The following is a 21,079-nucleotide window of genomic DNA, read 5'->3' on the forward strand; positions in this document are numbered from 1 at the left end:
AGATACGCAAGATTTCACTCCAAATAAGACCCATGTTCTTCTAGTTAAAATTGACGTTAATTGATCCCAAAGTCTCTTACTTCTATTTCTATTTGAAAAAACAAGTCCATACAAACCTGTATTTTTCCTTTAAAAAGAAAATCAAACAACATTGTATAGGAAAGTGGCCCTAAATATATATAACTGAGATTAATGAAAAAGCCAATGTCAGAATGGAAACAGCTATTCCCTGCCTTAAATATTAAAATGTAGATTAAAGATATCAACCTCATTAACACTCGAGATTGAACTTACCAGTAAACAGAGGTAGGTTCCCTAACATACTATATCTTACAGTTCAGAAATTAGCCACTTTTTCACATTTTCCTAATCAAATTTCCACATCAACATTAATAATTCGGAAAAATTTTGAATTAAACCAAGACACACAAGAAGGTTATTCAAAGATCAAATTCATGCAAATAATCGATATAACCGAGTCATTACCAATGCTTAAAGGAAAGTGGGCTCAATTTTGTTATTACTATCTCACAAACACAAACACTCTAACTAAAAACAGGGCAAGAAAGATATTAACTAAAAAGAGTTATATATGGATAGAAAGAGTACTACATATCCCAAGGACAGATCGATTAAACTAATTATTGTAGAGTTCACAGGGAATTATTTAATAAAGTCATCATATGCGCCGATTACTGATGGGTCAGGTTTCACCAGTACTTATAATCCAGCCAATCAGAGATTTTTCTTTTGCAGCACATCAGACTAGAAAGCAGTTTTTTATACACGAGACCATTAGGCTATCTGGGACTGTCACATTAAAATAGTTAACTATTTTAAACCAACCAAAAGCATAAATTACAGACAAATCACTTTTGAATCCTTAAAAGACGGAAAACACATTCAATTGAATACATAGATGATGTTAGACTACTATGGAATTTCTGTACCTGAATTTACTCCCTAAAACGAAAATATTTACCAATATCCAAAGTTCATAAAAAAACATCCCAGAATACCAGGGAGCCCTAAATTCATTAAAATATATTATGTATCTAAATAGGAAAAGAATGTAAGATGAATGATTTAATCAATGGAATTTAAAAATGGAACAATTTAGTCATCCAACTATTTGAGATTATATTTTGTTCACCCGATGAATTAAATAATATGAATTAAAATACTACATAAACTATTTCATTTATATTAATTGTATAATATAAATTAAATATTATTATAACTGGTATATATATCATCTCTATTTGCTTTTAATTCTAAAATATTTAACCCTTAACATTTATACACTATGACAACATTAAAAAAAGAAAATCAAACAGCACTTGTATAAGGTAATAATTATCAACGATAGGTCAAAGACAATTTTTAAATTCTGTAGCTAACCCAAAACAAAAAAATTCAAAAGAAAAAGAACAATTATTCAGAACAGAATGCATTGAGAAATCAACTAAGACAATAAATGAAGAAGAAATTAGTTTGACATCATAGAGAATATATCCAACGCATCTTTTTACATCATAAAACCATCAACCAATAAGCAAATCAAATTATGTTAATCTAAGGTTGCGACTAGAACTATTCACTTAAAAGATACAACTCAATTCCCTCAGTAAGCTAGTAACAAACGAATATAATTCTTCTTAACCAAATCCGAGTATTTCGCCACATGGATATATCAATAATCACACAAAACTTCCCATTCAGCTGATATACAGAGATACCATGGGTTTACCTAAAACTTCCAATCAAAATCCATTGGCAAATCATACCCAACAGAACACGAACAATCCCAACTATTTTAAAGAAATATACCCAATCCTTACTAATGAATGCAAGCACCTAGCAGTATGAAAAAGAAAACATACATGCATACACAATCTTGACATCCTCCACCGTATATGAACCCAAATCGAAAAAAACCTTTGCAATTAGCAAATCGGTTGAAATTCTCCAATTCTTCAATTACTATCAATATTAACAAGCATCCCAATTAGATTATTATTATTTTTTAAAACTACAGAATTTTTTAGAAAACTAAGAAACAGAATTTCCCACTCTGGAATCCTATATGCCAGTTTTGATCGTTTAGTGGGTAATTCGCATTTCTATAAAGAGTGGAAAACTATTGAAATAATTATATATATTATGTAAATTGCTCCAGAAGAATAATTAAAAGAAATGTTTTCTTTTCATATATTATTTGTTGATGTATCTGTCATTTTTTTAGACACCTTTTTTTTTTTTAATTTAGGTCCTCTTATTTAGAAAATAACAGAATGAAATAAACAGCATAAAACAACAAAGTAAGTCACAGGCCACCTCAATAATAACACATGGCAAAACAGCAATTTCTAAACATCAAAACACCGAACTCAAAATTAAAAACATAAAAAAACCTGACCAGTTTTTACGGATAGTTAATTAATTTCCAGAAAATGTCGTCCTACTGCCGGCAATAAGAAAGTTCAGAACAAATTATACTTCTATCTAACTATTATCCAGACAAAAAAAGCAACTACTGAAGAAGCTATTCAGGCACTATATGACAGGAATAAAGTCGGAGCAGAATAAGAAAGAAAATTAACTACAGCAGGCCAGTTAAAATCTGTACCGGATAAAAAATTCTTTACAACTAAACTGAAAAATCTAAAGCATGATGTCCAAATAACATAAAAGCAGGTTCAGATTACGAATAATGCAACGGTAACATTTATGGTAATTAAAACCTTCTTTAAATCACTACTACTGTTTTGGACAAATTAACAGAGAGAAGTAAAAAACCTTAAAAATTTAAATTATATTAAATTTTTTTAAACTTATTTAATTTTAAAACAATTGCTTCAAAATTAAACAGTTATGTTCAAAAATATTTTACTAATCTTTTTAAAATTAAATACTATCAAAAGAAAACTGGAAATAAAAACAGCTCAAACGCATTCCAAAACAAACCCAACCCAAAACACTAAAAAAATGAAACAAAACCAAATCCGTGGCCCGAGCAAAAGATGGATCACAAACCAGTATGCAAAAAGAGAACACAGATTTAGAGACTTTCACAATAGAAGCAACTTACTGTGCATTTGCAAATAGGGTCAGACAGCCTCCAAGCGGGATAAAAGCCCAAAAGACCATAAACTAAGGACGGCACAGGCCCAAACGCCAAAACAGAAGTCCTAAAAGAGAAACCGAAACAGTCTTTAGCGAAGAAAAAAATAAAAGGAAATATAAAGTAGACGGAAACAAACAAATTGAAGAAAAAAAAAGAACATATAGTACAAGATAAAGAACCAAAAAGTACCACACCGAGATCCATAATTTCAACGGAACGTAACAGTGACTCTTTGAATAAGAAAACAGGAAACCCTGGCAAAAGTCCACTGAAAAGATTAGTAGAATGAAGCATATATTTGAAACTAAAAACAGAGATGAAAAGGAAAGAAACAAAGTTAAATACATATTCATCCATGAAATGAATCTCCAATGAATTAGGGGATTTCAAAAATCACAAATAACAGAAACGATAAACAAAACTTAGGGTTTCTCTACCTAATGTACCGTATTTGTGTGTGTGAAGAAAGGAAGGACAAGAAAGGAGGCTGGGAGAAAAAAACAGGACAGAAGGAAAATATTTGAAAAGAATGGAAAAAACAGTAGTTAAGAAAGGAGAAAGGAACGTTTAGGGTTTAGGTAGATAATAGATCAAACCTTTTCTAACCCATAGCGGAGTGGATTTTTTTGTGATCAAATAAAAATCAAACGGCAAAACTGAGTTGAAACAACTGACTAACGAACATTAGAATTCATCCAGTTTGATAGTTTGGAGCGAAAAAGGCAGTCAGAGGACCATATGAGTGCACCAACACTCGGTACGACACGCACGCATCTTATATGGGTATGTTTGACTTTTTTTTTTGGTAAGTTTTTCTCTATATTAACCCAACTCTTCATTTTGCCTAAATAACTATCGTGTCTGAATTCATCTCCAACACATGCTCAGACATGGGCATCGAGATATAGTCCTCCAAAAGTCCTCCAAATACATGCAATCCTAGAAAAAACTGAAAATACTCAGGTCAGATGCCTATGTCCAATACTTACACCGAAGTCCGAGTAACATAACCTTTCATGTATTTGGAGGGTCATATGCTATACCCACGTCCGGGAATGTGTTGAACATGGATACTTTAAGAAAAATGAAAATTAAAGCAACACAGGATTATAGTTTTTAATTTGCTTTATTCAGTTTGGTCAATTCCACAGGCTGCTAGACTAGTCACCATATTCTGCAGAAAGCATTATCAGCATAACCCTATTGTCAAACTAATTCCCTGATAAGCAGAACCGTGTTTAACCTTGAATGTACATTTAACAGAATTTTAACAATTTATACAAAGGCACAATTGCTTAAACAATTTCACTAGAAATGAAGTATGTGGTCTTAGTTGAACTTTAGGCATTATATCCATAAAAGAAATATGGGTATCACGTTAAACTGGCATCTAAAATCCCCATTTATCTCAAGTTTTAGGGCATTAAAGAATGAATTTAAGCCATGGGAGAGTGCATAACAACATAAAGCATTAACAAGGAATCTGCAGAATTCAACTTTAGTTTCACAAAAATTGCCATCACCTCATAAATTCTCTTCAACTCCGTGTATGCCAAGCTGATCCTTATGAATGAAAATACTATTAATTTAATAGCATTGGGGCTTGAAGATATCCGCTTTTGAATTCCACTGCAAGGTAAGCCAAAAATATTTTAAAAGCAGCATTTAGAATCAAATAGTTTCCCTTCACAATAAGTTTAACCAGAGATCTGTCATAGCAGTATAATTAGCATTTAATTTGGATAATTTAAACATAAAGATCAATCCAACATACAGAATGAGAAAGAGAACATTTATCACAAAAGAAAGTTATTTTGATTCATCGGAGTAAGTAAAATCCTTAATCAACTAATCATGCATGGCTCAACCATCTAGAATTAATCTAAAATTAAAATGTGTAACTCTCGTATCTAAAAAATGAACATCAATACTAGGGGTAAAAACCAGATACATGTGCCCATAAGTCACTTGGATTCGGCTACAAGTAAAACTCAAATCAATTCAGTCATTGTCAAGTTGAACTCAAGCTTGATAACCTTACTCGGATTTGGCAAAGAGAAGGAAAAAAAAAAACTCAAATAAATTCAAGTGAAAAGCATGTATCAAAAACTAAAAAACAGAGATGTTCCCATAAAAAAAACATAGTTAGGGGGATTGCATAAATCATAAAAAACAGAAACAGAGGAGAAAACTTAGGATTTGTACCTCGAAAAAGTACACAGGAAACAAACAAAAAGAACAAACAGATCGAGATCAATAGATTTGAAACACAAAACGAAACAGTGAGGTCTAAACCTCAAAACCAAAAACCATAAATAGAAATGAAAAGGCAAAAGACAAAAACAAAAACAAAGACAAAGGCAAAGAAATGAAAACACAAACCCAAGTAAAGATTCATACCTGAAATCAGTCTCCAAAAAGCAACCAAAAAGAAACAGACAGACCCATATCGATAGATTTCAAACACAGCGCGAAACAGTGAATTGTAAACCTGAAAACAAAAATCCCCATTTATGTTTTATTTTTTTCTTTACATTTTATTAACTGCTTACGAAAACTCTCTTAAACTCACTTTAATACCAAAGCACATACATAGATCCTTTCCTTTGATCTAATTAAGGAACTTAGCAAGAAAAGATAGTACCAGCATAACATGTTTACTTTTCAATTGATCTCAAACACATTTTTCCCCAATATCCTGTATTTAAAAAGTAGATTTCTAGCTAGTTACTTGGAGTCAGGTGCGAGCCTTATATACGGATATGTATCCAATGTACATGTGTTCAATTTTTTTAAGCTTTTCCATGCATTGGAATGTTTTGTAGGGACATATCCCTGTATCCAAGTCTGTCTAAGCGTCAGACGCGTGTACTAAAAGAAAAAATAAGAGCAGGAGCAACAGAGATAACGGATATATAACTATTAGTTCTCTTTTTAAGAATTTATTCACATTGCTTAGGAGAAATCACATGTTCTATCAGGGGTAGCATGGAAGAAAGAGAATAGTTTCACTAGAATATTATAATAGAAAGACCTACAGCTGTCTTACATTATAATAAGGTTGTCGACCAGCAACGCAAGGTGATGTTTCTATTAAACCATATCCATTCTGCACTTCCAGACCAATTGTCTGCACATACGAGCCATCATAAAATAAGAGATAAATCGACTAGTAACCTTCTCATTTGAAAACTAAAGACATATTAGCATCTAACCTCATAAAATTTTTCAATATGCTTTGGAAAACTTCCACCTCTGCTTTTGGCAGTCTAGAGGATGATAGAAAATAATCAATAAAACCCAGAACAGAAATACTAGAAATGCTGAACAAAGAAAAATAAAAGGAACATTCCAACAAGGATCTTTGCACATAAAAGGAAAAATAATAATATGGGTTCCTCTTCTTTTCTCCTTTGTAAGGTTTCTTATTTTTCAATTGCAATACATTACGTTATATGACACAGGTGTGAGTGTCAAATACGGGTATGTAAGCAACACTGATATGTTTAATTTTGCGTATGCTTTTCCATATATTTGAAGGCTCGGCTAATATCCCCAAACAATGTCCAGTGATATGTCAAACACAAGTGTCAGACCCAAGTCCTTAAAGAAAAGAAAAATGAAAGAGTTGGCGAACCATAGACAATACGTGCAGGTTTTATTGATTGATAAATAGAGTTCACTCTGAAGCTGGAAGAAAATTTTTCAATAACAAGTTTATGTAGCTAATATATCAAACCTTTTGTATCCCAATAGCAGAGCGGATTTTTTTGTAGACAGACTTTGTTGGTAAGACATGCAATGGCCACAATATTGTAGCAATAGTTTTAGACCATAAGTAGTCGAACATGGATACAATATGTGAAGGTTCCTCCGAATTTCTTGTTAGGCATAGTCCCTATTGATCAAATAAAAATCAAAGGGCAAACTGAGTTGAAACATCTGACTAACAAACATTAGAATTCATCCAGTTTGATAGTTTGGAGGGAAAAAAACAGTCAGAGGACCATATGAGTGCACCAACACTCAGTACATGTTACTTGGACTCAAGTGGGTGTGAGTAGAGGCACGCATCTTATATGGGTATGTTTGACTTTTTTTTTGGTAAGTTTTTCACTATATTTTAACCCAACTCTTCATTTTGCCAAAATAACTACTGTGTCTGAATTCATCTCGAACACATGCTCGGACACGGGCATCGAGATATGGTCCTCCAAGAGTCCTCCAAATACATGCAATCCTAGAAAAAACTGAAAATACTCAAGTCAGATGCCTATGTCCAACACTTACACCCAGGTCCGAGTAACATAACCTTTTCATGTATTTGGAGGGTCATATGCTATACCCACGGCCGGGAATGTGTTGAACACGGATACTTCAAGAAAAATGAAAATTAAAGAAACACATGATGATTGTTTTTAATTTACTTTATTCAGTTTGGTCGATTCCACAGACTGCTAGCTAGACTAGTCACCATATTATGCAGAAAGCGTTATCAGCATAACCCTATTGTCAAACGAATTCCCTGATAAGTAGAACCATGTTTAACCCGTACCTTTAACAGAATTTTAACAATTTATACAAAGGCACAATTGCTTAAACAATTTCACTAGAAATGAAGTTATGTGGTCTTAGTTGAACTTCAAGCATTATGTCCATAAAAGAAATATGGGTATCAAGTTAAACTGGCATCTAATCCCCATTTATCTCAAGTTTTAGGGCAATAAATAATGAATTTAAGCCATGGGAGAGTGCATATGAACATTAAAATTGAAAAGAAAAGATATTGGGATAAGAACATTACCGTGCAATACGATGAAGGGAATAGCGTGTCTTTGTGGGATAAGAATCAATGTAATAGAGATTGACTGCAAAAGAGAGGCCATTGCCGGTGAATCTTGCAGAGCCAGAGTTTCTTTCTTTCCCGAAGCATGCAACAAGAACAACCACAAAGACATCCATAGATTTGAAAAGACGAACCGAAACAATATTTCCTAGGGCTGAAAACCCAAAATCTATGGATGAAGCAAGTGATTTCCATATCAGAAAAAAAAAACAGAAACGATTGAGAAGGAAGAGAAGAAAACGGATGAGAGAGGAAAAATTTGAAGAGAAAGAGATGGTGAAAGAATTGGGAAAGTGAAGGAGAGAGGATTTAAATTTCCAACGATGGGAAAGGAAGGGGATTTGAAAAGACTGATGAAACGGGCAGAGGTGCCAACGGTAACTAGCTATTTAATACACTCATTAAATGTGATAATTGAGTTGTTTAGCTTTCAAAATTTCATTTAATGCACTCATTTTTAATATTCTCAATGTCTGAATATATTTATTTTTAAAATAATACTATTTACTATATTAAATATATAAAAAGTTAAAAAAGAAAGTCAAAATTTGATAGATTAGTGATGTTAAATATGGTGACTAGTAAAGAGAAGCCTAAAATTTGAGATCTTATTGGGTATTTCAAACTAATAAGAAGAGGAGTTTCGATTTGATTTATTTCTTCACTAATGCTCAATATGATTTAAATAATATTTTTTATTCGTTCAATAAATATAATTTTTTAACAATATTTAAAAATGTTGTGATACATATTATTTTATTAAATAAGCTTCTCAAACCAGGTTATTTTCAAACCAGGATATCTTAAAATATCTAGTATTCCAGTCTGTTCTAATATGGCCTAACTCCGAACAAGCCAATTCTAGGATAGGAATTTCCTAAACCGGCTAATCACATGGCGGACAACCATTTTAAATATTTTCCTAAAATGAGAAAAACATATTTATGTACGCATTAAAAATCAATGATGGAGCAGAGAGTTTTGTATCATAAAAAAATCATGATTTGAGTTTATATTTGTTAGTTTTTAGAAACATGTCTTAGCAATAAAATCTTATAAATACCACTCAAAGTTTTGAAAGAAAATGACAATAACAAAAAAGTAATATGAAAAACAGAGGAAAAATACAAATCGGAAAAATACAAACATAGTAACTATAAACTAACGAAAAGGACAACAACACCGACACCTACATCCAATGATTTAAAAAAACAAGTTGTGTATCGATTATAAACAAAATCGAACCCGACAATATCAAACAAAACTGGCCACTAAAAAACCTAAACAGGAAACAAAATCACCAGAAACAAACCAAAAAAAATAGAACCGGATAAAAAGGTCCCAAAACGACAACCAAAATAGTTGCAAATCGGTCAAAAAATCAACACAAAAAAATAAGGACAGACTTAACTAAAATTGAAATAATACCAAACCATAACCGATGTACGCAAACTAAATCAAAACGAACCATACCAACTCGACACGAAACCAATCAAACCACTAAAATCGAGCTGATACAGACTGAGCACAAGACAGACCAAGTTCATTAACTATTAAAACAAGACCAAAATCTCAAACACCAACACCTAAAACCTGACCCTAAAAAGAAACCCAATATCACAAACCAAAAAGAATAGGGAAGCTATCCCAACATGACAGACAACAAGACCAATACCTACAACCCAAAAAAGAAGCCATTATTGTAACAACTCATTTTCAGTGGTGTCAGAAATAGTGGTTTGAGACCACAAATCCAACGAGTAAGGTCCTAAATATTATTAGTTAATATTTACAAGCCAAATATGGTTTTAAAAAAGGTTTTTGATATGATAATTTATGTTATTCAAATAATTAATTAAGTTCAAGTGGTAAGACCTTAAGGTCAAGTGATTTTAGAAAATAAAGTATTGAGACCTCGTTTCTATAAATCGAGTCGTAAATATTTTTATAAATATTATAAAGGTCATATTAAAGTTTCGTTGAAAAATTTTAATGTTTTGATAGTTAATTAATTAAAAAGAACTGAATTGTAAAGATAAAATTTAATGGTCATAACATTATTTGTATCTAATGAATATAAATGCATGAAATGAGGGCCTAAAGTAGTAATTCAACCAGTTTAGAGGATAGTGGATGAACATGATTTGGCATTTGGTGAAATTTGGTTGAGTTTTTAAGGGTAAAATGGTAATTAATTAAATAAATTAAATTAAATTAAATTAAATTAAACCAAAATATTTTACCATCATTTGCATTTTCTTCTTCACTAAATTGAAAAAGGAGAAGAAGTCATTCTTAAGCTTTAAGGTTCGGCCATGGTGAAAGCTAGCATGATCTAGATAGAGTGGAAAATCAAAGAGAATTAAAAATTACCAAAATGCCCTTATACTTTGTCATTTTTGCAATTTAGTCAAGTAAGTTCGTATGAATTGAATTTCGTATAATGTTGATTAAATTAAATGCTAGTATATGATTCTATTGTGATTGAATCAATTTATATATGTTATTACGCAATTTATCTTGTCAAGAAACAATGGAAATTCAACGACGTACGACGACTATCGAGCCCCGTTTAAACCTTAGGAATATATATGATACAAATGATATGTCATTAGTGTTACCATATTTTGGGTGCTGGCCGTAAATGTCCTACCGATTGCTGAGTTCAGACATGTGTTGCGGATACTCAACAATTTGTGTGAAGAGCACAATGTAGCTACGTTCCGAACGATAGCTTATGTGAGCAAACCTAGGTTATCATGTTTTGGATGTTGGTCTTAAATTTCCTACCGATGGTCCAACATTAGTTGCGGATACTAAATAGCTTGTTTAAGCAGCATCGTATAGCTTACATTCCGATCGACAGCTTATTTGAGTAGACTCATTTTACAGTTCATGTCAACTACGACTATATGTTTATCACACTTTGTGTGAGCTTTCCCGTATATTCGATATTATTCTAAGTGGTTCAACGGGTATAAAAAGAGAAAGAATGGTAAGTATTCAAATCACTTATGTCATGAATTTATGACAAAGAATGAAAAGGTAATGTTCAATGAAAATATGTTTACGCTCATGAAACTGAAGATTTCAAATAATGTTGTTCATCTATATGACTTACCTTATGTTATTTCAAGTGATTTATGAGTTGATACTATAACATGAGTTGTGGATGATACTTAGGCTTGTGCCAAGCTTATGATTGGATTATATCATGCTTAGTCTTAATGAAATACATTGAAACGACAAGTGTTTAATTGGTAATATGCTTATGTACATGAAAAAGGGTATAAATTAAAGCATGAAATTTCTTATGAAATGGTTTATCATAAACCCTAAACCATGTAAAATTCAACAAGATAAACTATAATACCAGAAAAATAGGTGAGACGAGAGAAATTTGGCCTAAAAAATTTTACTTGAAAAAGAAAAGCTGTACCAACAAGGTAAATCATATTCGGCTTGTAAATATTAACTAATAATATTTAGGAAATTATCATGAGTTAAAAATTTCCTTTCTAAAATCAATTAAAGAAATATATATATTAAAATGTTCAGAAAATAGAATGTTGGCAGATGGCATATCATACTATCATTCTTCAGGGTGATACCAAAAAGAAGAAAAAAAAGGTACCTGGGTAGCAAAAGATAATGGTACGATCGTCACTGTAATGGCTCTAGACAATGAAACCCAGATAACTAAGAGTGTTGGGAGATAAACAGTAATTTAATATCTTCCTTAACAACTGAACCTTGGCCTGGTGAAGAAGGGATTCACCAAAAATATGCCAATGGAAGCATAAAATCTAAGACTTGAACACAGGTGCCAACAACATAATAAAACAAAATGCAGTCACGGATGACTCTGACCGGGAAATTGAAAAAGGAAATTGAACCTCCAGACAAGTTCTACTGAAAAAGGAAATTGAAATGAAAACCTAACTGAACTCAAGCATTATGGGACTTTGTTCCTTGACCTCCATAAGATGTCTCAAGCACGAATCTAACGGTTTATTGCACATATAATATGCCGCATATTTTGCAAGTCATGCTATATAGTTCTTGATTCATTACAGACAACTTATACATCAAAACATTTCAAGATAAGAAACCACAAAGTAAAGTTCCTCACCAATATCCTCCAAGGTTGAAGGTTCAGTCTCTGTACTCCTACTTGTATCTCCATTGGATTTACCTTCAGTCCCATCACCCTTCTTATAATCGTTTGGTCTAAGATCAGGACCAATATCCCTTACCCAACTTGCAGCATAAAGCCTAGAGGCCTCCTTCAAGACCTAAAGAAGGATGACAGGTTTTTACTACTTATATACTAAAAATAAATGCCTCTTATTCCCTAAAGCATAGGCAAATAATAGGTTCTTGAGCATTATTTGACATTCAAGTGGTTAAGTTAACCATCAAGTAAGCAGAACAGAAGATAAAAGTCATTTGATCATTTCAATATCCCAATGATCTAATTTCCACCCTGATCACCAGCTAGCATCTGTGAAATTTCAAATTTCCATTATGCTTCTTTAAAATTTGTTCAATGAAACAAAAGCAAAAAAAATCCTTAATAAATTCTTAGCTCTTTTACTTTGTTTTCCATTTTTTTATCGAGCCATCTGAATGGCAGAAATGATGATAAGTAATCGAACTTGGAATTTGTACATTAAAATCGAAAATATAAGGGAAGAAAAGGGTAAAATTTCCACAACATGACAACAGAACAATTGTATTACAGTACTGCAAAAAACAGTACATGTGATGGTATTGCAGCCAGCACAAGCGTGCTACAACCTAACCTGAAGACGACTTTGGACTAGAAGTATCGACAGAAAAACTAGTTGTAGAAGTTGAGGAATTATGGACAGCTCTTGTGTGGCTGATGCTTGGTTTAGTGAAGGCCCCACATGGTTGCATATTAGCCTAATCTTTTGTCTCCCTCTCATCCATCTCAGCACGATCTTCATGTAGCTCTTGCTTGTAAGTCCTCTCAATCCAACCTCCTGAACTCATAAACACATTTCTACTCCATTATGTCGAGCACAGGCAAGTAAAGCGTGAAAAAAACAATAATGCATGGAATTCAAGATCCTAAAATTATGCAACGATAAAACTGCACTGCCCTTACTTCACTCTTGGGCTTGGCTTAATTAGATGTGGAAACAACAAATATAGATACACAATGAATACAGATTATAGTCTACTAAACAACTGACCTTGACTCGTTCCCAAGTATCACCGACGGTGAGGGGCCCATGCTCCTTGAGAATGTCAAAGATGACTCTGGTTATGGTCTGCGTTTGCTCTGGCGACGTTTTCAACTCGATTGGCTTCATTTTCGGCTTCGGTTTCGTTGAAAAGTACTGAATCATACTCCCAAACATCTTGTCTCCCTAAATTTATAGTAGCTGAGTAGATGAGGATGAACTGTGTTTTATTTCATTTAAAATAAACTATAACAAGTTTAGTAATTGAGAGAACAAAAAGGAAAACAGATCGAAAAAAGGCATACCTTCTCCCCCTTTACTACTGATCGCCAATAATTCAAATAACAAAAGACCGAAAAATATCCAAAAAATTATAATCAAAAACATAAAACACCGAAACAGGACATTCCATGGATGGGATATACCGAAGCCGGGTTATACCTTTGTGGGACACCACCGAACCGGGCTATCCCTGGAATGGGATATCCCTGAGTGGAATAAGTATGACAGGTACACCGGTCCAGACAAGAAAAAAAATTGAATCGGCCACTAAAACTCTTAAACCAGAGGCTAAAAATTGTGAACCGGAATGAGAAAATACAGTCTATCCTAGGAATAGCTTATTCTGAAAAGGGATATGACAGGAATAAAGTCGGAGCAGAATAAGAAAGTAAATTAACTACAGCACAACATTTAAAAATTACCGGATAAAAAATTCTACACGATTACACAGAAAAATCCAAAGCATTATGTCCAAATAACATAAAAGTAGGTTCAGATTGCGAATAATGCAACAGTAAATATTCATAACACAATTTTTTATCTTAATATTTAGTTTAATTAAAATGTAGTAATTTAAAAGTTTTTTTTAATATATTAGCTGGGACATTGCAGAGTATAGAATTTTCTTTCTAGTTATGTTATAATATTAAAATCAAGTGCTTATTTAAAATCCAGCTTACACAGGGTTCACAGGGGACTAGCCCCTAAAATTTTGAAGCTCCCTAGCTTGTGGTATCCCATTTCAAATTGGAATACTTACATGTTTGGGCCCCTATTCAAAAAAGTGAACATTTTCTATTTTTCCCTCTTGAATTTTTTAAACTTCCTTAAATACCATACATTTTTTAAATAGGGTAAATTTATATTTAGTCCCTCTTAATTTTTTACCCTTTAAAAAATTTATAATTTGATATAATAAATTTAGTGATACATTTGGTTAATAGTTCATCAATCATTATTAGCTTAATTTTATCTATCTACCTTTCCAACCAATCAAATACATATTAACATTAACTATTGAATTACAATATTTAACAGAAATTATATATTTACATGATTTACATTCTATAATCATATATAATCTTTTTCTTTGCAAATTGGGGTTTGGGGTTTTAGTATTACTAATTATGACAATAGACCTTCCTTGAAGGATTTAAGCTCTATTTTAACCCATCGCAAGATTTGGAACAATAAATTTTTACTTATATTTGAAACATCATATCTTGTAAAGCTTGAGTGTTCATGATAATACTACCATTCATAGGAAGAACAAACAATTTAACTGTGAGTTGAAAGAGATAAGGAAATTGTAGGGATCTACTGCAAAAAGAAATGACATGGAGGCCATCACAGACATTTTCGTCGAGATGAAAACTAACACAAGAAAAATATGAATAATGATTAACCAAAATACTAAACATACAGAAACATCGAGCACTGACCAGGCTCAGAGACGGCGGGATGATTTCTCATCTGAGCTAGCAGAAAAACTTGGACATAAATATATTGGCATTGACGTATTCGAAGAAAGAACTTCAGAAGCCTTATGATATGTGGTCATTGATTGATCGCGGATAAAATCTGATGATAGAGAAAACAATAGACAGTTAAACTTTGGGCATTTCCAAGTTCTGATGGGCAACAATAGTGTAATTATACAGAAACCCGACAGGCGAAGAAGAAAATATGAATATTGTTAAAGTAGAAATATAAGACGGAACTGGTTGAAGATGATAAGATGCCTTATCACCGAAAATGCGAAAAACATCCAGTCCCATAGCTTTGTCGAGTTCCTAACAAAAGGTAAAAACACGATTCAGTAGGCACACAAACAACATCAGCAAAAAGGAAAATAAGTCTCAGGTCTTGGTTTTCAAGTGGAAATAACATCACTGATATTCAATGCATCTGGGGAGCTATCGAGATCAGAGATAAATTTTTGAAGGTGTTCATCCTTCAAGGCTTCACAGACTGCATTGGAAGAAGCTGCATCAGAGAACATTGAGATATAAATGGTAGTGTGAAGCGAATTAACCAGATTCGGCATCAAGACAGCTTGTCTAAAGGTTCTCTGGCTCTAACATCATGTAGATAATGAGAACATTTTGATCATACAAGCTAGTTATCTTAAGCTGGAAGGCATTTAAGCTTCTACCATACAACTCAATCTAATGTACATTGAGCCCCTGGGAATCAATTTACCTGATGTGGAAAAATGCTTTGGGACCTGACATAAAACTTCATGCAGACCAAATCTAGCTAAAAGCAATACAATCGGCCTACTATAAAATGCAAAAAATAATCTACCACAAGTCCACCACAATACCCTCGGAATATCCTTTTAACACATTACAACCTTTGAATCATCTATAACCATCATCAATATATTGAGCTCTAAGAAATCGCCATGAGATTTCAGTCTTTCTCCAATGGATACATTGAATTCTTATCGAAAGCAAAAGATCTACTGGCAATTCCAATTTATGCAGTCATTTTCATGACACTATATTTCCAAGTTAATTACAGATCTTGTGACAAAGATTTCCTTCATACATTTTGCATTTTATTGCACTTGGATATCTTGATTGGGTTGCTAAATATCAATGAGATACCAGTGCATAAATTATAATAAGGAGTGGATTCTTTTTCAAACATTTGCTCAAGTGACGTACTTCCACTTTAAGGAGGATTTTACTAAAGATATCCAAGCTACGATTAGATTAAAAATATATACCAATAGCCTGCATTTGCATTATTTGTAGCACTTCACTTCGGTCATCAACTTCTAGTTTTCGTTCCACCTGAAATCCAGGATTAGCACCTAAAAGAAACAAAACAAACATCATTTGAATTTTGAAGGTTTCCAGGAAAAGAAAGGGGGATTTGATTAAGTTGTTGATATTAACACACCATGATGACAACAAATTAATTTGCACGTATGAGAATGACATTTCATGAAACTAAGCTCTGAGTAGTGATTATCTCCACAAAACTCATCGTGAAGCAACATATCAAGCATGCAAATGTAGAACATGTTTCTTTGCCCAGGCTTTAAAATCATAAAGGCCCTCACTTGGTTAGATACAACCAAAAGCATTTGTTTTTAGAAGAAATGGTAGCTGTTAAAAGCCTTTATGAAGGTTCTTAAAAAAATGTTACTAGATGTCGAAGCTCGTAATATTAGCACATATGAAAAGGAAACATGAATAAGATTAAAATGTTGAAGCAGACTATTCACTAGGAAAACAAAACATTAAAAGACGACTTTCCTATCAGATCTTCTGAAAAACTTCAAAAAAGCATATATCTAAAGATAAACATCAAACACAACTTTCGAATTTTTAGATCACCAGAAAACTTTCAGTTAATGAATACTTACCAAATCTTCCCAGGTGATTCTGGCTTGACATTGGGGGTCACTGCATTGTCAGTGGACTCTGGCTTTACACTAGTTGTTACAGCACTATTGATGGACACTCAATTCACACTGTGGGTTCCTGCATTATTCACAGACTTGCATTAGTTTTTAAATTTGGCCATTCTGGAACCACAGAGCAAAGGCCAACTTCAGCTAGAAAACATAGGTAAAACCCCTTAGCTCTGTTAGTTTCTGTTGACCTGAGCTTGAGTGGAAATACACATTGGTTAAATTCGCAGTGGGTTTCCAATGACATAAAGCTCAGTATGGATTACTGAACAAACCAGAAAAGCAAAGTATTTTAAATTTTATTAAATTCACATCTGCGGGACCGGTTCTGGGCAATTTGATTTTATTAAAAATTTGATTTTGGGGAGTTGATGACTGAAACTTTTGTTCACTTTAAGTTGATAATAAACAAAACTATTATACAATTGTTAAATTTTTTATGATTTTTAAATTTTTTACATAATTATAATTTTAAATTTTTTTTATAAATTCAAATAATAAATAGTAAATTTTCGGAATTTTCAAGATTTTTTTATACTTCAAATTTTTTAATATTCATTTTAAAATTATCATTAAAATATTATAAAAGTACCAAATGGAATGTATTAACTATAATTCAGAGATGAAATTGTATATTTACCCTTAAATTAATGCGGCTATTAATAAACAAAGTGACCAAAACCTTTTATTTCAATGGCAAAAGAATTATCACCAAAGTTCAATGACCATTTTAGTTTGACCTTGTTAGGCTTTGTTAGTATTCTGGTCTAATTATTATCTCAGACCCTTTAGTATGTTGAAATTATAATTTAAAATATAAATACACACAATAGAACCGGTGGATCAAAGCTGCAATTATTACGCCAATAACACCAGGCGAAATGGGGTTTCCAATTTCATGTCAATGGTTCAAAACTTAATTGACTTGGGGTCTTTTCCCGGGTTCTGTGGACATCGAAATTGATGAAATCTTTCCAAGGTTGGATCGGCTCCAGGTGGGGCAAGGCAACCACCCTTCCACCGGATCTGGCCATCATTAGCAGAGAAATGAAACATTACACATTGACAGATGGAGTAGTTGCTGGGATTAGGAATAGCAATTGCAAAAGAGCTTAGTTCAATTCTAGGCAGTTAACAAAAAAAAGTGTCGCCTCTTAACCATTTTCTGCTACTTAAAAGTGTGTCGATTAGAGAAAATCAGAAAACCCAGCATCCCCTGTTACCCAATCTCCAACTCTATTTATATTTTTTCAAGTTGTTGATGACGATAATAATGTCCAAGGCAAGGCATAATCAAATGTTCCCTTTCCTTTCCTTGCAACTTTCTCTAGCTAAACAAATTGAACATAGCTAGTTTTCCCACCTGCTTAGACTATCCCCACCTTACTCTCCTCTATTTATAGCTTTTCCCTCCTCAACCTTGGACCTTTCATTTCTGTTCCTGCATTGAGCTCTGATTTAAACGTTATACATGAATCCAGAACATCAAGCAAACATCTAATGGCAGTTCAAACTTTAATATGCATATATGTGTATATATTAAAAAAACCGTATCCTAAAAGAAGACATACCTTCTGTTCTGTCCCGCTTTGACAAGGAAGTGGAATTTCTACATCACACTCATATCTAGCAGCAATGAAAAACCTTATCTCAGCATCTTACTTGACAGAGGGCAAGGAAAAAAAGTGATGGCAAATTGGAAAGATGAAATCCGAGTAGATTATAGTTACCCTTTGCTCTCTCCTTTCTCATGGATCTTAACAGATGGTGATGTTTCCACACCAAGGCTCCCCTTTGTTTCTAGAGTTCCATCTTTTGCTTCAATGAATTCATCCTCCTTGTTATTCGGATTTGAACCACCCATTACTATGGGCTCCTTTGAAAATAATAAATCATTTCCAAAGCAATTTTGTTGGAGCTAAGTGCAACAAATAGCAAGGTTCAACAAAAAGCTTGCCGAGCAAGAATCGAGACTTGCGGCAGAAACAAAGAAGAAAAATGAAATAAATTTTAAGCAAAGCTAAAATAGAGAGTATATGGATGAAATCTTGATTGAATTCATTCATTTTTTTAAAATGGCATAAAGCCTATTTATACAAGCTTACAACTTGACAACTTAGTTGGAATACAACTAAGTTTCATCATTACATCCACTTAAAATAAATCACCACCTACTACCACTAACAAACTTAGTTGGAATACAACTAAGTTTCATCATTACATCCACTTAAAATAAATCACCACCTACTACCACTAACAAACTTAGTTGGAATACAACTAAGTTACATTATTACATCCAAATAATAATAATAATAATAATAATAATAATAATAATAATAATAATAAAACATGTGATTGCTACATGCTAACCATTGCTTCAATACTCCTCCTTGGTTTGCATGGAGCAAACACCTAGCTTCCTTCTTAGACATTCGAACCTTGTGACATTAAGGGCTTTAGTCAAAATGTCTGCAAGTTGATCCTCAGAATTACAATGGATCAGCTTCACTTCCTGAGCTTGCTCCATTTCTCGAAAAACATGCAACTTGATGCTGAAATGCTTTGTTCTTCCATGGAACACTGGATTTTTAGCAATTGCAACTGAAGATTGGTTGTCACAGAAGATCTCAGTAGCTTCCTTTTGATGCACTTTCAAATCAGCTAAGATTTTCCTTAGCCAAATGGCTTGGTTGACAGCACTTGCAGCTGCCACATATTCTGCTTCAGCAGTAGATTGAGCCACCAGACTTTGCTTCTTCGAGCTCCAGCAAAACATGGCTGAACCAAGGTTGAAAGCATACCCTGAGGTGCTTTTCATGTCATCTATCGAGCCAGCCCAGTCACTATCAGTGTAGCCAACCAGCTTCAGATTTCCTTCCTTGCTGTACCTTAAACCATAGCTCAAAGTGCCTTTGACATATCTAAGCACTCTCTTAGCAGCTTGTAAATGCTTTTTATTGCAACAATGCAAGAACCTTGAGAGCAATCCTACAGCATACATTATGTCTGGTCTAGTGGCAGTTAAATATAACAGACAACCAACTAGACTTCTGTAGGTTGTTTCACAAACCTTCTCAAAATCACCTTGGCTCGATAGTTTTTCTCCAACAGCAACAGGTGTTTTAGTTGCTTTACCGTTTTGCATGGAGAACTTGGTCAGAATCTTTGTGGCAAAGTTTCTCTGACTTAGAAATATCCCATTTTGTGCTTGAGTCACCTCCATTCCAAGGAAATAAGACATTTCCCCTAGATCAGACATTTCAAATACTTCTTGCATCTTGGTCTTGAAATCGACCAGCACTGCTCGATCTCCTCCTGTCACCAGCAGGTCATCAACATATAGGGATACAATGAGCTGTGTTTGTGTCCCTTGCTTCTTGACATACAGTGTTGGCTCACTCTTGCTTCGATCAAATCCCAAATTAGTCAAGTAGCCATCGATTCTGCTGTACCAGGCCCTTGGAGCCTGTTTTAAGCCATATAGGGCCTTCTTCAGTTTGTAGACCATATGCTCTCTGCCAGCTATCTCAAACCCTTGTGGTTGTTCAACATAGATCTCTTCATCTAAGAAACAATTCAGAAAGGCTGATTTCACATCGAGTTGATGGATCTTCCACTCGAGCTGTGCTGCTAAGGCAATCAGTAATATGATGGTGTCTAGCCTGGCCACTGGTGCAAAGGTCTCCAGGTAGTCCAGGCCATACCTCTGACTGAACCCCTTGACAACTAGCCTTGCTTTCAGTTTGTTCAAGGTACCATCAACATTTTGCTTGGCTTTGTACACCCATTTCACCCCAATTATCTTCTTTTTGACTGGCCTTTCAACTAATTCCCAGGTCTGGTTCTTCTCAATCATGCTAATCTCCTCAGCCATTGCCTGCTTCCACTCTTGCTGAGCTTCAGCCTCTTCAAAATTGCTTGGTTCAGCTATGGCTACATGAGCTCTTTCATAAATCTCAGTCAATGGTCTTGTTCCTCTAACTGGTTCATCATCAATGTCCATTTCAGGAACATTTTGATCTGGCTCAGCTTGATCTGCTGCAAGTCCTTCTGAAACTTCCTCAGGTTCATGTTTTTCCCAGTTCCAACATGACTTTTCATCAAATACCACATCCCTACTGACTGACACTTTCTTTGTTGAAGGATCCAAGATCCTATAGCCCTTCTTAACAGTGCTGTAGCCC

General features: G+C 33.7%; 2 protein-coding genes across 26 annotated transcripts in view; both read right to left on the reverse strand.

The window, feature by feature from the left end:
- The window catches only part of LOC121229725 (probable acyl-activating enzyme 16, chloroplastic), a 20,284-nt gene extending 11,952 nt beyond the window's left edge, over positions 1–8,332 (reverse strand). Inside the window, exons 1-8 of one of the 12 annotated variants that reach the window (XR_005927676.1) lie at positions 7,932–8,328; positions 6,867–7,025; positions 6,343–6,396; positions 6,177–6,257; positions 5,528–5,618; positions 4,651–4,756; positions 3,322–3,381; positions 1,928–3,191 (exon numbers count right to left, since the gene is read on the reverse strand). Coding sequence is in view for 1 of the 12 variants with exons in the window: in XM_041114664.1 (XP_040970598.1) it covers positions 4,710–4,756; positions 5,528–5,618; positions 6,177–6,257; positions 6,343–6,396; positions 6,867–6,977 (384 nt within the window). In the remaining 11 variants the exon portion in view is untranslated. The other 11 variants (XR_005927675.1, XR_005927674.1, XR_005927681.1 and 8 more) reach the window with 11 other exon arrangements.
- Positions 8,333–11,916: 3,584 nt separating this feature from the next.
- Positions 11,917–18,959, reverse strand: LOC107938091 (uncharacterized). Of its 14 annotated transcripts, none has more exons than XR_005927666.1 (10): positions 18,626–18,959; positions 18,467–18,521; positions 18,259–18,336; positions 16,848–16,965; positions 16,203–16,289; positions 15,357–15,454; positions 15,190–15,261; positions 14,911–15,049; positions 13,196–13,372; positions 11,917–12,982 (listed from the first exon to the last, which is right to left on the reverse strand). XR_005927666.1 is itself a non-coding variant. In XM_041114660.1 (8 exons), exons 3-7 carry the CDS (start codon positions 16,876–16,878, stop codon positions 15,026–15,028), a joined length of 312 nt encoding a protein of 103 aa, XP_040970594.1. In that variant the 5' UTR covers positions 16,879–18,336; positions 18,467–18,521; positions 18,626–18,959; the 3' UTR covers positions 12,952–13,406; positions 14,911–15,025. The 14 variants fall into 14 exon arrangements, 9 of the variants coding, with proteins under 9 accessions (XP_040970588.1, XP_040970589.1, XP_040970590.1 ...); XR_005927670.1 differs by having other exon boundaries at positions 13,196–13,406; XR_005927667.1 differs by having other exon boundaries at positions 15,190–15,454; positions 17,087–18,336.
- Between the last annotated feature and the right edge of the window lie 2,120 nt (positions 18,960–21,079).

The sequence above is a fragment of the Gossypium hirsutum genome, chromosome A05 (genome assembly GCF_007990345.1).
Source record: "Gossypium hirsutum isolate 1008001.06 chromosome A05, Gossypium_hirsutum_v2.1, whole genome shotgun sequence".
In the NCBI taxonomy this organism is placed as follows: Eukaryota; Viridiplantae; Streptophyta; class Magnoliopsida; order Malvales; family Malvaceae; genus Gossypium; species Gossypium hirsutum.

Coding starts and splice junctions, on each gene's coding strand:
- LOC107938091 (XM_041114654.1), bottom strand. CDS start 13,363: ATGTTTGGGAGTATGATTCAGTACTTTTCAACGAAACCGAAGCCGAAA. Junction 12,983..13,195: donor ATACTTGGGAACGAGTCAAG/GTCAGTTGTTTA, acceptor TTATGAGTTCAG/GAGGTTGGATTGAGAGGACT. Junction 12,269..12,778: donor TAGTCCAAAGTCGTCTTCAG/GTTAGGTTGTAG, acceptor ATCCTTCTTTAG/GTCTTGAAGGAGGCCTCTAG.